The sequence below is a fragment of the Rhopalosiphum padi genome, chromosome 4 (genome assembly GCF_020882245.1).
Source record: "Rhopalosiphum padi isolate XX-2018 chromosome 4, ASM2088224v1, whole genome shotgun sequence".
NCBI classification, from domain to species: domain Eukaryota; kingdom Metazoa; phylum Arthropoda; class Insecta; order Hemiptera; family Aphididae; genus Rhopalosiphum; species Rhopalosiphum padi.
Window position 1 is genome coordinate 20563298 of NC_083600.1, and position 15211 is coordinate 20578508.

General features: G+C 23.8%; 1 protein-coding gene across 1 annotated transcript; it reads right to left on the minus strand.

Annotated features, from left to right (window-relative positions):
* Nucleotides 1-29: 29 nt before the first annotated feature.
* LOC132928431 (uncharacterized) lies at nt 30-11473 on the minus strand. Its single transcript, XM_060993084.1, has 7 exons — nt 11072-11473; nt 10845-10911; nt 10640-10776; nt 4467-4823; nt 3613-3688; nt 1162-1269; nt 30-230 (listed from the first exon to the last, which is right to left on the minus strand). Exons 1-7 carry the CDS (start codon nt 11194-11196, stop codon nt 150-152), a joined length of 951 nt encoding a protein of 316 aa, XP_060849067.1. The 5' UTR covers nt 11197-11473; the 3' UTR covers nt 30-149.
* Between the last annotated feature and the right edge of the window lie 3738 nt (nt 11474-15211).

A 15211-nucleotide genomic window follows, 5' to 3' on the forward strand; every position in this document is an offset into this window, starting at 1 on the left:
ACATCGGAATATATACCTATACATACATATTGTATTGATAAAATGTTTTCTTTATTGTTTTCTTAAACAAATTTTCGTTTTAAACGTATTATAGTTTTTTCTTAGGTAAACGAGTTCGTGGAATATTTTTATGTCCGCTGGGTGCATAATCACGACGGGGAACAGCAACCTTTTTTCTTTAAGCTTTTGATACTCTTGCCGTCGATCGATATGTCAAAACACACGTTAATCTAGAAAACAAAACAAAAAATAAATGTATAGGTTGTATATGGGTACGTTTTTTGATTTTATATACTCGTATATATATTATTATGTTGTACTACGAACCAGCTGTAGTGTATGTGTATAATAATGAGTTTATTTTATGTATAAAAAGGATTTCTATCGAATACTGTTCATCACATTACGTCATACATATTAATATTATTATCACGGACTCGCATTTGCGTAATTTGAAAAAAAACTAGGATGGAGGAGGGGATAATTTATTCGCAAAAATCGAAAACGTAACCTAGTTGTTTATTTTTAAAAAAGTCTTATACCTCATTTTATGGCTTGGGAACAAATTGTAAATACTCATGTCGTTAAAATATAATAATAAGTAGGTACCTACATAATAAATCATACAAAAAAGGAGCTATAACTTGTTTTAAATAAATAATGTAATGATAATCCTATAATTATAATTCATGAAATAATAATATTAAATAATTTTTGTAACCTAGATTATGTCATAACTTTGATAAACATCATAATATTATACTTTATACAGGAGAAACGTGAAATAAATGTATATTCTTAAGTGCAATAACTCGAGAAAAATAATATTTTAATCTTATACAAATGTATGTTAAATATATTGTATTATTTTTAATTTTAGAAAGATTAAAAATTCCTGCTACTGTTGGGATATCTAGTGGGAAGTACTCCATTTGCTTACCACAGTAATTACGAAATTGCTGAATCGGAAGTATAGTAGCCCAATAAATTGATTTATATGAGGTTACGACGCGTAGGTACATCACATTATTATTTTTATATTTAAGTTATTTTTTGGATATGACCTTAGAAAATCCCTGAGTTATAGGAGGTATACGTACGTGATTGCTGCAGGTATAAATATTATATAATATGATATAAATTATATTATAAATTATTTACCGAAGCGTTGACGTGAGTCGCTACTGAAGTCACTGGTCTCAGTAATACGTGGTTTCTACCAGGTGTGCTAACGGCCGAAAACCAACGTTTGTTTTTGTCTACTATCTTCTGTAAGTATAATAATATTATAAATAATTATAATGATACACGTGAATGAATACCGACAGTCGATCAATAATTTATTGTACAATATGCTCGAGCTGTTTAATCTCCTTAATAATTTATTTACGTTTCATTATGCGATTCTAATGTACCTTTGTTAATGTTTTATAGTTTATATATGAAAAGTATTTTTGATATTACAATTATGTATAAAGAAAGTTGTTAGGTATACTATCATCGTTACATTTATTCAACTCATTGAAATGGATTAACAACTAAAAAAATGTAAAATTTTATATTTTCACAATCTACAATATAGGTACATTACATTAATGAGTATAGGTACTTACAATAAACATACCTATAGTATAGTTTTGATTGATATTAATGATGTTAAATACGATTTGATTCAATTATTTTTATAGCGTTTATTTAGACTTGAAGGATATTCGTACAATAGTCACGCGAGGTTGAAAACAAATAGAATAATGCCTACTACTTATCTATATATATTATATACTATGCATTTAATTGTTTTGGTATACAATATATAATACAATATAACATACTTTTTATTAATATGTAGACTGAATAGTAATTCATTGTGGTTACACATATTATACAATACATCACAAATATTATTTTCATATCGTAAGTATATGACTTGTCTAATAAAACAAGACAATTTTACATGATTACAATAGTAAAGTTGTTTCGTGCGCTAGCACCTAATACAAATTATTCACGACCTTCAACTAAAATCGTGCCCTCCTAAAGTCTTAACTAGGATTGTACAATACGATATATGTAAAATATTATAAATTTACTGCTTTTTTTCTATTTATATCAGTAAACACTAATATAATGTAATATTTTTTACTAATAAGTACTTATACTTAAATAGTGTCTGAGATTTGGGTCTAGAGAAATATAGAATATAAAGTAGGTTTATAACTTTATAAGCATAAAACACAAATGATAATTAATAACTATGCTCTATGGCCTATGCTACCTACATAAAATGTCTTAGATAATTTATGTTTACCATTGTAGATATCTCTCTTAGTTTTGTCACTTCAATAACTAAATTTACACTGTTTTTAATCGACTGAATAATTGTAAACAATTTGGACTTTGAAGGTACCTACCTCGTATAAAGCGGTCAATATCTAAGCTGTTATAGGTACCTCACGGTATAATGATGTTCATTATTCAGTTTGAACAGATTCAATAGTTCAAACTAAAAACAAGGGATACATGTATTATGCTATTCAGTAATAATTTCTATGTAAACTCAAAATGTTATAGGAATATTAATGAACTTCATAACTTAGTACACGTTTAGTGATATATTCATAAGGTAACTTTTATATTGCCATTTTATTATAAAATTGAGTTTTGTCGATAAGGTGATAAGTTCGGTTAAACTTATATACATATATATTATATATATACAATATACATATGAAAATGGAAATCTTTACCACGCATGTTCTTTGAAACTACTCATCCAATTATCTTGATTTTTTTTCTAAATGAAAAAGTACATCACGAAGTAGTTTTTTAGCCTATTCCTGATTCTAAAAGTTAATGAAAAATCGAGTTATCGATTTTTTATATAATCGGTAAATACGCAAATTAATATATTTTTTTTTATCCGTGTTACCAATTACTTATAGTTATTATTAAAAATTAGTAATATTTTAGTAAATAGTTGACGTAGTATACAGTACAAAACTTTTTAGTTATTTTTGGTTCACAATATTGAAACTTTATAAGTTCTTTGTTTTTGGTCCAGAGAAAAAAGGAAATCAAACTTGGGTCGTTCAACAAAAAAAGAAGAAAAAGAAAATAATTTAAAAAAATTGCTGATGTTAAATGGTCACAAAAAAGCAACGCTGTGTGGGACAGCTATATAAAGCTGATATGTCAAAAATATTATCAAATACACAAAAAAAAAAAAAACCATATACACTAAATCAGAAAATTAAAAATCTATACATGTTACGCTAAATGTTAGCATTACTTTATTAGCAATTTTAATACGGATGTATTTTGTATGGGCAATAAAGTGTACGAGGATAGCTAATAACTTAAAATAATAAATTTGGTTTGTTCAAATCATCGAATGTTAGTATCTACGAATACGTCATGGTATACTACCTACGTTATACTATTATTATTTATTAATTTATAACATTTTCATTGATACCTATACATTAGAATCCAATTATAGTTTTTAAGTATAGGTACACGGTACACAAAACATGAAAAATGATGTTTAATACGTATTTGTCTCTCGTGCGTCATACAAAGTATAGATGATGCGTTAAGGATTATATAACTTACCATTCGATGGGTTTCGATAGGTGGTAAAATACTGACGTTGTTTTTTGGCCATGTTTTTTTTTTATATTCTTTGTTACTGCAAAACATGATACAAACATATTTTTAAAATAAAATGTTGCTTTTAGTTATTTTTAATTTAAATACACATTATGTGCGAATATTGGCGTCATTTTATGGTACACCCACCAAGAAAGTCTGAACGAAGATAATTTAAAAAATGTATAACTTATTCATAAAAGATTTAGCTATTATTTCTAACAATATGTTTTTTTGTCATGAAATTCGCCTCTTTATAATAATAAGAAAGTAGACATAGATGAATTAATTACCTACTTAGATATTTAAAAGAAAATAATTTTCTAGAAAATGATGAAACTAAATATTAGGAAATTTAAAGCAAAAATAATTTTACCGTATATTATCTAATAGTATATTACCAAACTACCTAATGTTTGTAAAAAAAAAAATTCTAAAACTAAGTTTTAGAATTTTTAATTTTTATCTACCATATTAATTTTTTCTGACGAACAAAGAATTATTTATATTAATAATATTAAATAGTTTTGTAATAATATTGTACTTCACTAAAAAGTGATTTATTATAAAAGTTATCGTGGTTATTATACAACTATCGATTTCCAGACTGAATTTTTACAGAAAATATGCACAATAACATATAATATGTAATATAGATGTAAGTACTTTCTATATTTCTATATTACCTACATCGTTTCGAGAAAATCAATTTAAGTTACCCAAATATTGATTAAGTGAATATAGAATTAAAAATAATTTTATTAACAATGATTTCAATTAATTATTTAAACTATTGATAAATATATTTAATTATTTACTTTTGCTGTTGATATATAAGTCCATTTTGGCTAATCGCTTCTAAATTTGAACGGGATTTAAACATTATTGACGTTTTGTTAGTCGGCAATATCGATGAAACAATTAATGCAGACTCTATTCGACCAGAAGAATTTTGTTGAGATTCTAACATAGATTGACTTCGGCACACTTTTTTGGTGTTAGTTTTGTCTAGTATTCGTTGCCATAAAGTTTCCGTCATAATCTTTATGACCTGATTACGCAATAAATCTAAATCCCTGTTGTTAGCGGTTGATGGTTTACTGCGAGCCTGGCATTTTTGTTTATCATCCTCCATAATATTTTCCCGTGAATATTCAATTCGTTTTCCAATTATTCTGTAATTTTCAATATATTGTAATGATATAAATCTGAGGTTCTAAAAAATGTATGTATTTAGATAAAAATATTAGTATGATAGACACTAATAGGTCTATGCCTATAGTCATATAGTAAATAATATGTAGTATTATAGATTCTAATACAACTAAAAAAAACCACATTTGTTTTATTATGTAATAATAGGGTAAATAATTGTATTTATATTTAATTTGTACATAGTTATACCTACATAAATTATAAATTTATAACATTACCTAAATACATATGTATACCTATGGGAACCAATATAGCGAGACAGTGAGTTAATACACACATTTTTAAGTTGTAACTAACTATCTAAGATATTATAGATACAGTAATTTAATTGATTTCACAGTAACATTTGTGACGAATATTTATCACAGCATTATCATAGTGTTATATTTTTAAATATAAAATAAATCATACCAGAAAAAATGTTGTAAATCAATGTATTTAATGGTTGTAAAAGTGGTTATAATTTACAATTGTGGTATATGAATACGAATATCTAATATAATTAACAACACTGTTAAATCACATTTATTTTAAACTATAATTAAAACTTATAATTTATTCATTTTTATTTAAAATGTCGATTTAAATCTTATGTTTTGATTTAAGATTGAATTAATTTCAATAATATTACAAAATAAACCATAAACAAAAGAATATATGATTTAGTTTATACATTATTTTCATATACGATTACATATACATACGATTTAAGTATGTATGAAATAACAATATTATAATAAAATATGTCATGCATTGTTATTTTGATGAATCGAAAATAAAGATTCCATACTCTCGAAAATTCAAAAAACAAAAAAAAAATATTTCTATAAAAGTTTCGAGAACTCAATAATTTAAACTTTTATTATAAGTATTATACTATTAGTAATAATAGTATTGTTACATATGATTGAAGGCCTGTAAAATTGTACATTAATATTATCAACATGTATTAAACAGATGTATGTATGTATTATGTACAGTGTATACACACATTATATTGCATTTTTATTTAACATTACATTTTTAATTTGATATAAGTTCTTTTATAATTTATCAAAAAAATGTATTTTAATTTCATAAACTTAATTATTTGTATTAGCAGCTTGAAATCAAAGACATTATTTTAAGCATAGTGAAATAATTGAATCAGAAACATGTCTAATGATCAAACAAAATATTTTACATTAAATGACTCTGATACTATCATGCTATAATAAATAAATTGTTTGTCAATAAAAGTTTTTGTATTTGAACGTCTACTTATATTGTTTAAGTGAAATTATTTCGAATGAAAAATAAAACAATAAATAATCACATAAAAATGATTTTTTTTTTATTATCTAACATATATTTATAAAGTACAAACATTGACATTTGACATAGAAGGATAAATTTTTGATGTTTAAAGTTTCAAAATTTTAAATAAATCATGTAACAAAAAATGAACTTATATTAAGTTATTTATCTATTTAACAAATAAATCTGTATACAAATAACAATAAGTGCCCTTGAGTTCTGACTGTTATGAGACATTGATACAAAATATACAGTGAGTTTATGAAAAGTATATTTAATGATAAGTCAATCTAAGAAGAATAAAAATTCTAATTAATTTTTCAACAATCCTTTCAAGTTTATAATTAAGTAGTATCAAAAATTGTTGAATATATTATCAAGGATTTGCATAAAAATATAAATGTATTGTAGCTAAATGTAGTTCTTTAAAATAATAATAATATAAATTATATAAACATTCACGTAGATCTAATTTTATAAATTATATCATCATTATTCGATAATGATAAATTATGTACATGTCATTATATTTTTGTTAAATTGAATTTGTTTAAATAAAACATGATTATAAGGAAATAATAATGTACGCATTTAATTATAATTTATAGCAATTTTATAAATTCCACAAATATATTTAAATATCACATTTTAATGAAAATAATTTTTAATAATTTAACTTTAGATATTTTTTAAATACGAGTATATAAGTATTTTTATATTTTGAGTGAATTATAAACTTTGACACTAAACCTTTTATAAATAGTTCGCTCAACCTTTTTGTATTTTATAGGTTGATATGCAATGTATATTCTGTATAATTTGCGATGTTGACATCAGTTATGTATATGTTTATATTACCTAAGTGTAAATAGCAAGGGTCTATAAGTTGGGTTCGGGATTGTCATTTAACCCAAAATGTATTCGTCGCCTATCAGAAAATCAATAGAAAAAACTTGTCTTAAAATATCTATTCGTAGTGAGAGTATAGGGTTGAAATATAGTTAAATATAACTGATTTATGAAAAAAATCAAATGCTGTTAAATATAAAATATAAAAAGTTAATTACATATCAATAATACATTTATTTGAGTCTAAAATAGAAATAAATTAATCGAATAAAACATATTAGTACCAAACATTTTCTGTTATTTGATGAACTTCTGAAGACTAACTAACAACTTATGTACATTACATTATGATGAAAGGCAAATTAATTTTTGAAATCGTTCATGTTTTTCAGATCATATATAATAATATGTTATAACTTAAAATGATAACATTTTTTTATCCATGTTTACTCATTAATTTTTGGCTGAATAGGCTGTACATAGAACACAAATGTATACTCAGATCAAATCTATAATGCTAGTAGTTTAATATGCTACCTACAGCAGATTAGAAGGTATAGTATGTTACAGATATTTATATAATATATATATATATATATATTATATTATATAATTATGATAAAATAATAAATATTTATTTTGTTTTTAATTTGTAATAGAATAATAAAGATTTATACATATTTCTTTCGATTTTTAACTTTTACACCTGTTAACGAATAAATCTATTAAGTATGTTAAGTATTTAATGTTTTAATTATAAATAGGACATAATATTATATGTTTCATATTACTTACAAGTTACAATATTTATCTATAGGTATAACTCACTGAGAGTTGACGTTTCTATTTTTAATTCCAATATTTTAATTAATATTTTATAATAATTTTAAAATGCATATACCATTCTATACGAATAACATAAATTTAAAAATTTAAATAATTTTTTTATAGTAACTTGAAATTCTAATTAAATCTTATATTTTCAATAACTACGAACAATATTATCATAAATATGATGTATACCTACTTAAATTACGGTTTATTATTATAATTTATTTACTAAAATCTGTTATATTATGATAAATTAAATGAAAGTAATTAAAAACCAAGTTATATTTAAAATATTGATATAAATGACTTGCAATAGTAGTAATGAGAATACAATTCCAAAATAAGTTTTTAATTAATATTATTAAATTTAATTTTATATCAAGGATAACCATCGTCTGCATACTTTATAAATTATAATAATGCCTATAATAATATAATATCATCGAGAATTTTAATATTTGACTATACATAAATTATATTAAAAAGACTCATATGTTTTACTATTCTAATGAATTATTATTTTTTGATTGAAGCGGGATGTCACGACTGGTATATTTGACAAATATTCACTAGTGTATGTACATTGTACTTCCATACCATAAAAAAGGTATATAAATATAAAGTTTTATTCACAGACTATGAATTTCCACATCGATGTGTTTACTGAAAATCGTAATGGTAAGTTTGGTAAAAGTCAAAAAAACGGTAAATACACTTAAATATACTTCATTAGTTTGTCTACTTGTTTGTTTAGATATGGAAATGTGTAGTACAGTATGTGCAATCCAAATAATCCAATGTAGCACTACATTTTAGTGGAAAATAAACCTCTAAGGGAAAAGAATTTTGGATGGAAAAAATAGTTAAATATTTAAATTTGGGATATATTTGAACCTTCAGAGATAATAATGATAACGAAAGAATAATCGAGAAGTAAAAAAAAGCAAAAAATAAAATAGAGAAAATAAAAATAGACAAGAAAAAAAGTCTAATTTTCATATAAAATAAACATAGTTATTTACATCTAATAGTAAGATATAGATGATACATGAAGATGTTTAATGGTAATTATGTTTTTAAAATTAAATAATACAATTTTTTAAGTAGAGCAAAATGACTTTCTTACCTCAACAATTAATTTGCTTTAAGGCTTTAATCCTATGACTTTTTTACTAACTTTTTCTACGGGTTTAATACAATAACTGGTATACATCATGGTCACATGGATAGGCCAGATTCATGGAGGCATTTTTTGATTACATGATTCAAACTATTTAATATCTTACATAGTTTATACTTATTTCAAAAAAAAGTTGTCCTCAAAGATTGTATTTACGAAAGGCGAAATGTTTTTTTTTAAAAATCAAAGGATTATATTTTCGAAATCTTGTCACACTCATACATAAACAACGCGCGCGTACTTCCTTAGCTTTATTTTTGTTATTATTAGAATTGACCGTATTTTACCGGTTATTGTACACAGATTATGACGTGGGTTTATCATACACTATACTATACCTATCTATACTTTATTATTTCCTATTAAATTGTGTAAACCTAATATTATTATCACCAATTAAATGTATTTACTGTAGTTCGTAGGTAAATTATATTTGCTTTTGACTTCGCTATTATTATTTCGTTATTTTAGTTATCACTATTTTTTACTTGTCGATTTAGTATATTATTTTTGCTATTTTTACTAAAATTATAAAATATGATAGTACCTACTTGAAAAATAATATTGAATTATAGGTATTTATTTACCAATATATTTAACTTATACCATTCTAACTCATTTGAAGCATTAAGATTTGTATATCAATATAATTGGACGAATATGAGCATAAAAGTATACATTTTTAACACGAATTTAGTAAAATTTACTATTTGTATATCCCCTTGACTTTATTTAAATTTAAAAACTAAATTATGATACAAGGCATTATACATAGGCTATTTATGTACACAAGGGTCTTGGATCTGTTTCGTAATTTATTATTATCTTATAATGGTACATAATATAAAATATACAATAATAATTACATATAAACATATTAATTAATACAGAATTAACTATAATATAAACTAAATGCAATTTTTGTGAACGAAGTTGGTACCAATAGGATTTATTTTTATGAAAATATCGTATATTTATTAAAAATACATCAATAAATAGTTATGTATTTAGCTTCATTTAGGCTAAGTTAATTACATGTAACAGTAATTTTTTTTGGTTCAGGTAACATTGGTTAGGAGTCATAATATAACGTAATATAATAATACCATAATCAATGTGAAAATATTTTAACATTCTAAAAATATTTCCTTTCCACCAATATACCAATGTTTATCTGCTCCATGAAAAGTTCAGTTTGCTATACTCTAGATATTGGAGAATTTGATTTATAAACTAATCGCGTATATTTGCCAAATAAACATAATATACTATTATCTCTATACTTGTCAAATACACCAGTTGGGAAAACTCTGAATCTCAGTATTAGTAGTAAATAATAATTTACAACCGCGGTCTACGGTTATTATTTTATAGCATAAAAATTTAATTCATAAATAATAATTAAAATAGTATTTATTTATTCGATATTCCAGTATGGTGTAAAACAAATAGAATTAATTTATTATATTATGTACGAAAAAAGTTATATATGTCATGTCATAGCTGAGCAATAATATTTAAGTTATTATAAAAGTAGGTAGGTACACGCTAGACGCATTTGTAAATATATCGTAAATTATTACTATTGTATAAAAAATTATTAATTTGGGAAATAAAGACCTTAAGTGTGGAATTCGTTTCCATTGTTCATATTCAGAACGTAGTCGATCGTGACATGCATCAGAAAAGTCTTCTTCATTGTGAAGTATGCGTTGCGTTTCATCCAGAAAATTGGTAACTTGATAACTGTCTTCCGCCTATAAAAAATTGACTGTTAAACGATCATATACAACATTTTAAGTGTATTCAATGCGTATATACATACATCTAACCATGAAGCAATTGAGTCTTCTGGTGTCATGGGATCATAATCTTCACAAACATTTTTTGTGCTAAATAAAAAATAGAAAACACAATTTTTAAGTATGATTTAAAATGTATCGATGCTTATCATTATTGTTTGATGTTTCTCGTAGATTGATGTCGCCTTTATATGAACTTGGAAAATACAAAAACAATGTGCAGACTAGAAAGAACTAGAGAGGGACCTACCGGCATGAATTTGGCGATGTGGAAAATTTGGACTCTACGGCGTTTCGCTTGTTAATTAAATTGCTTCCGATGGACATGTACGACGTACGGACATCGCATTGTTTCTTCCGATTCGTCACCGTCATAGTTTGTGTAGTTATTATCTTGCTGGACTATTTCCTCAAGAGCAAATGCGTACGACATAGTTTTGTGCCACATTCGTGGGTCATGAAAATTAAAGTTGAATCGATACATCCACTGCCTAGGCGACTAATGTACAAACTCACAACGAGCAGTGTGGAATAGCGTATGTATGCACAGAGCGCACCAGGTGGCTAAAGAAAAATACTCAATGATGTAAGAAATTAAAAAAAAAATCAATTTTTGTTTAAACAAAGATTTGTGAGTTATACTATTCAAACAAATATTCAAGGTCGTCGTATGTTTCGGAACTTACAATGGTAATATTGTATTTTAATTCATTGGATACATCAATTTAACACGAGCTATATTAAATTTATTATTTTTATTTAATACTGTATTGTATTATACTTTAAAAAAATAATTTCGTTACATTAAGTATACAACATTATTACAACAAATGTAACAATGAATTTTAAACGGCAATGTTGCAAAGGGGTTTTATCATAATAATAATAAAAAAAAAAAATAAAATCGAATATCTAAATAAAAATTACCTATACTATCAAGAAAACTAAATAATGTCCAAAATCTATAATAATAGTAAAAAATTGTATAAAAGATAAAAAAGGAGTAAAGACTTAATAATTTATAAATGCAAATAGTTTAAAAGTTACAGCAACTTATATTTTAAGTTGTACACTTATTTAAAATTGTATAAACATTTTTTTTTATCTAAATACTGTAAATATTGTGTACAAATAGGAATTCATTCGATCCTGTGTTGAATGTATATATTCTTTAAATATTCATTTAAATAGATTAGTAAAATATATTTAACAATTATAGGTATTTTTTCTGATTTTAATTTTTATATTTCAGCATTAAGATAGCATATTATAAGTAATAGTATTATAAGGTTATTTTATACTTAACTAATGACCTTTTACTTTACAAAAAAATGTATCACGTATCGAAAATATCTTGTTTTCTAAACACTATGTAAGCCTATTCAAAATCTGCAAAAAAAAAATAACAATTATAATATGAAAGTTATTTTAAGCTATATTTATTTTAATTATTTTTTGTCAAGGATTTTAATTCTTTTTAATGGTTTTAAATTAAAATATAATACAATAAAATAGTTTTTTTCATATAGTAACTTAGGTTTGTTTATAAAAACTAAATTAATTAACACTGTATTTAATAAATTAAAAACGTTAATATCACTACATAATTCAATTAAAAGAAGTTATTATAAAATTACTAAAATACTAAATATTAACAAAATCCTAAAAAACTTCAGCGATTAAATAATAACTGCTACCAGATTCCAATCCTCGATAAAAGTGTAAGAGAATTATTCTCAAACTTAACAAAAAATTAACATAAAATCAATAACCTGGAATTACATAGGAGGTCAAAACAATTTTTCAAATACGATAATTATTGTGGTAATCAATTTAAATTATTATTTAAACACAACTTTGTTGTGCATCAGAGAAAACCAAGTGATTTTAGTGCCTATATACAAAATATAGTGATTTTCTAAAAAAATATATTCATCGTTCCACTGAGAATCTCATACCTATATACATATATAATAGAAAGGTAAATGTATTTACATCATTTTTATTTTTATAATATTATCACACTATAGGGATACTATATTTCTATAAATATAAACCAAATTTTAATTTATACTTTTTGATATTATTATTATTTTTACTTTCATTTATAATACCATGGTTACTTTTACAAAAAGTTGAATATATCTTTTTTAAAACTATTTTATGATATTAATAATGTTTATGATTTTTTACTTTGATGAGTGAGACTTAATTATTTTTGTCTTGGTTATGAATAATAGCAATATAGATATACAAAAAAGTTATAAACTGTGTAATCTATATATACCCATTATACATATTTGGCGAGTACTCAGATATTTTAAATACCAGAAACCAGAAAAATTAATAATTATTTATTACTTTAATAAAACTGCTGCATAAAACGAATTTAGAAGTGTATTGAATAATTATATTTAAGAATTTGATGTTTTAAATTGTACTTATTATTCATTATAATATCTGGTTGAGTGGACGGTAGCAAATAATATATAATACTAATAGCATAATATGTACATAATATTATAACAAAAAATGTATGTCGTCAAAATATTAATATTCAATGGTAACTTAAAGTCAGGTTAATGAAAATATAAACTTACAAGTTAGTTAAACTTTTCTAATATAAATCATTCATTAACTGCGTTGGGTATACATGGTTTAAATTTAGGGATCAGTCAAAACACAAATAGTAACGCTTAACTGGTATTTCAATCAATTTCACTTGTAATGTGAATCACATTTACTCTATAGGACATAAGTAATGAATCATTTTACGAGGTATTTAGAAGCTTTTACGTATACATCAAGGAATTTACAAATTACAAATATTTACCACTATATTATAATGTCCTACGTAAATAATTGCATTATTCATTGTATAATCGTAACTACCTGACATGTCACAAAATGTCACGATTTTATAAATGTTGATATATTTAATGTTAACAAAAAAAAAAAATGTATTGAAAATGACTTGTTAATAGATGATAATAGTTTCTTAAATTAGGGTTGAACAGCTTATAAAATATAAAATGCACGATTGAAATACAAGATGAATGAACTAACGGAAAACGAGAGGACAAATAGATAATATTGTAGTTAGGTAAATTATTATTCTTAAATTTTCTTATAAAACAAAGCGATAGGAATTTGTTAATGATTATTAGCCGCATAATATATTTAATACAAAGTCTGATACAAATTAAACTTCAATTTAGCAACGATTAAAACTAGTTTAGTTTAAATTCAAAGTAATAATAATTTATAAACTTGCTTAATACTAGGATGGTTCCATAAAATATTATGATTATGACTCGGTATTTGATAAATAAACTATAAACTCGAGTATAAAGATATTTACGTTGGAATCCATTAAGATAGCGGTTTAGAAGTATACTATAAATTTAATTTTCAAATGCAAAACTTTTAAACACATAAGTTACTATTGTTAGTTGTAACTTGTTATAATTCAAAATGAATACATTATAGTATTTTCAGTATGAATACAATATTCTATAATCTATTTCAATTCTAGTTATTTTTTTGTTACTGAAGAACAATTTATTTGTTTTACTTAATTGTATTATTTTTTTAAATTTTATTTTATACGTGTATGTATAATATTTTGATTGCTGGATTCTGAACCAAATTTTTATAAATTAATTTTAAAAGCTTCATTACATATTGTGTGCTAATTTAATCACAGACAAAATATTTTAACATTTTCAGTATTTCAATGTTAAATTAATCAATTTATACTAAAACATGCTTAATACGATTATAACATTATGGACCATAATTTACGGTTGCGATATTTAAAAATATATTAATTCAAAATAATTTAAAGATCTCTTTGTGATATTCATATGGATATTGTGATAACGTAACCTATAAGTGGAAATTTAATTTAATCAGCTGCAATTTTATCTTTAACAATGGGCTATATTTCTGCAACACGTTTGCGTTTTATGAAATATACCTAGGTGTTGGTTCTTTTAATAATTTTCCTTTCTATTTTTATAGGTAAAAAACAGGTGCAATCGAATTACAGTCGGGGTGTATTATAGCGAATCTTTTTTTTTTAGAAAATTGAGATGCTTATATAGCATAATGAGAAAATACGATGGAATATGTACACATTTTAACATGAATAGTATGAGGGATAAAATAATTACCAATATGATTATAATATGTTACGTATTTACCGGAAATTGAAATGTTAAATTATTTAGCGATTTTTATTATTCATTAAACATTTTAATCAAAAATTTAAAAATAATCATAAAGATTAAAAATAAATTCAAAACACCCTTACCAACTATCAAGCAATTTATGTAACGAAGTACATTGTTTTGGTTATTTTTTTTAAAAAATAAAAAATATAAGTACT

What these genes read in the sequence shown, in the direction of transcription:
- LOC132928431 (XM_060993084.1), bottom strand. Translation starts at nt 11,196, where the DNA reads ATGACGGTGACGAATCGGAAGAAACAATGCGATGTCCGTACGTCGTAC. An exon ending in CTATCGAAACCCATCGAATG is followed by an intron (nt 1,270 to 3,612) that starts GTAAGTTATATA and finishes TTATACTTACAG; the next exon opens with AAGATAGTAGACAAAAACAA. An exon ending in CGACTCACGTCAACGCTTCG is followed by an intron (nt 231 to 1,161) that starts GTAAATAATTTA and finishes TTTGTTTTCTAG; the next exon opens with ATTAACGTGTGTTTTGACAT.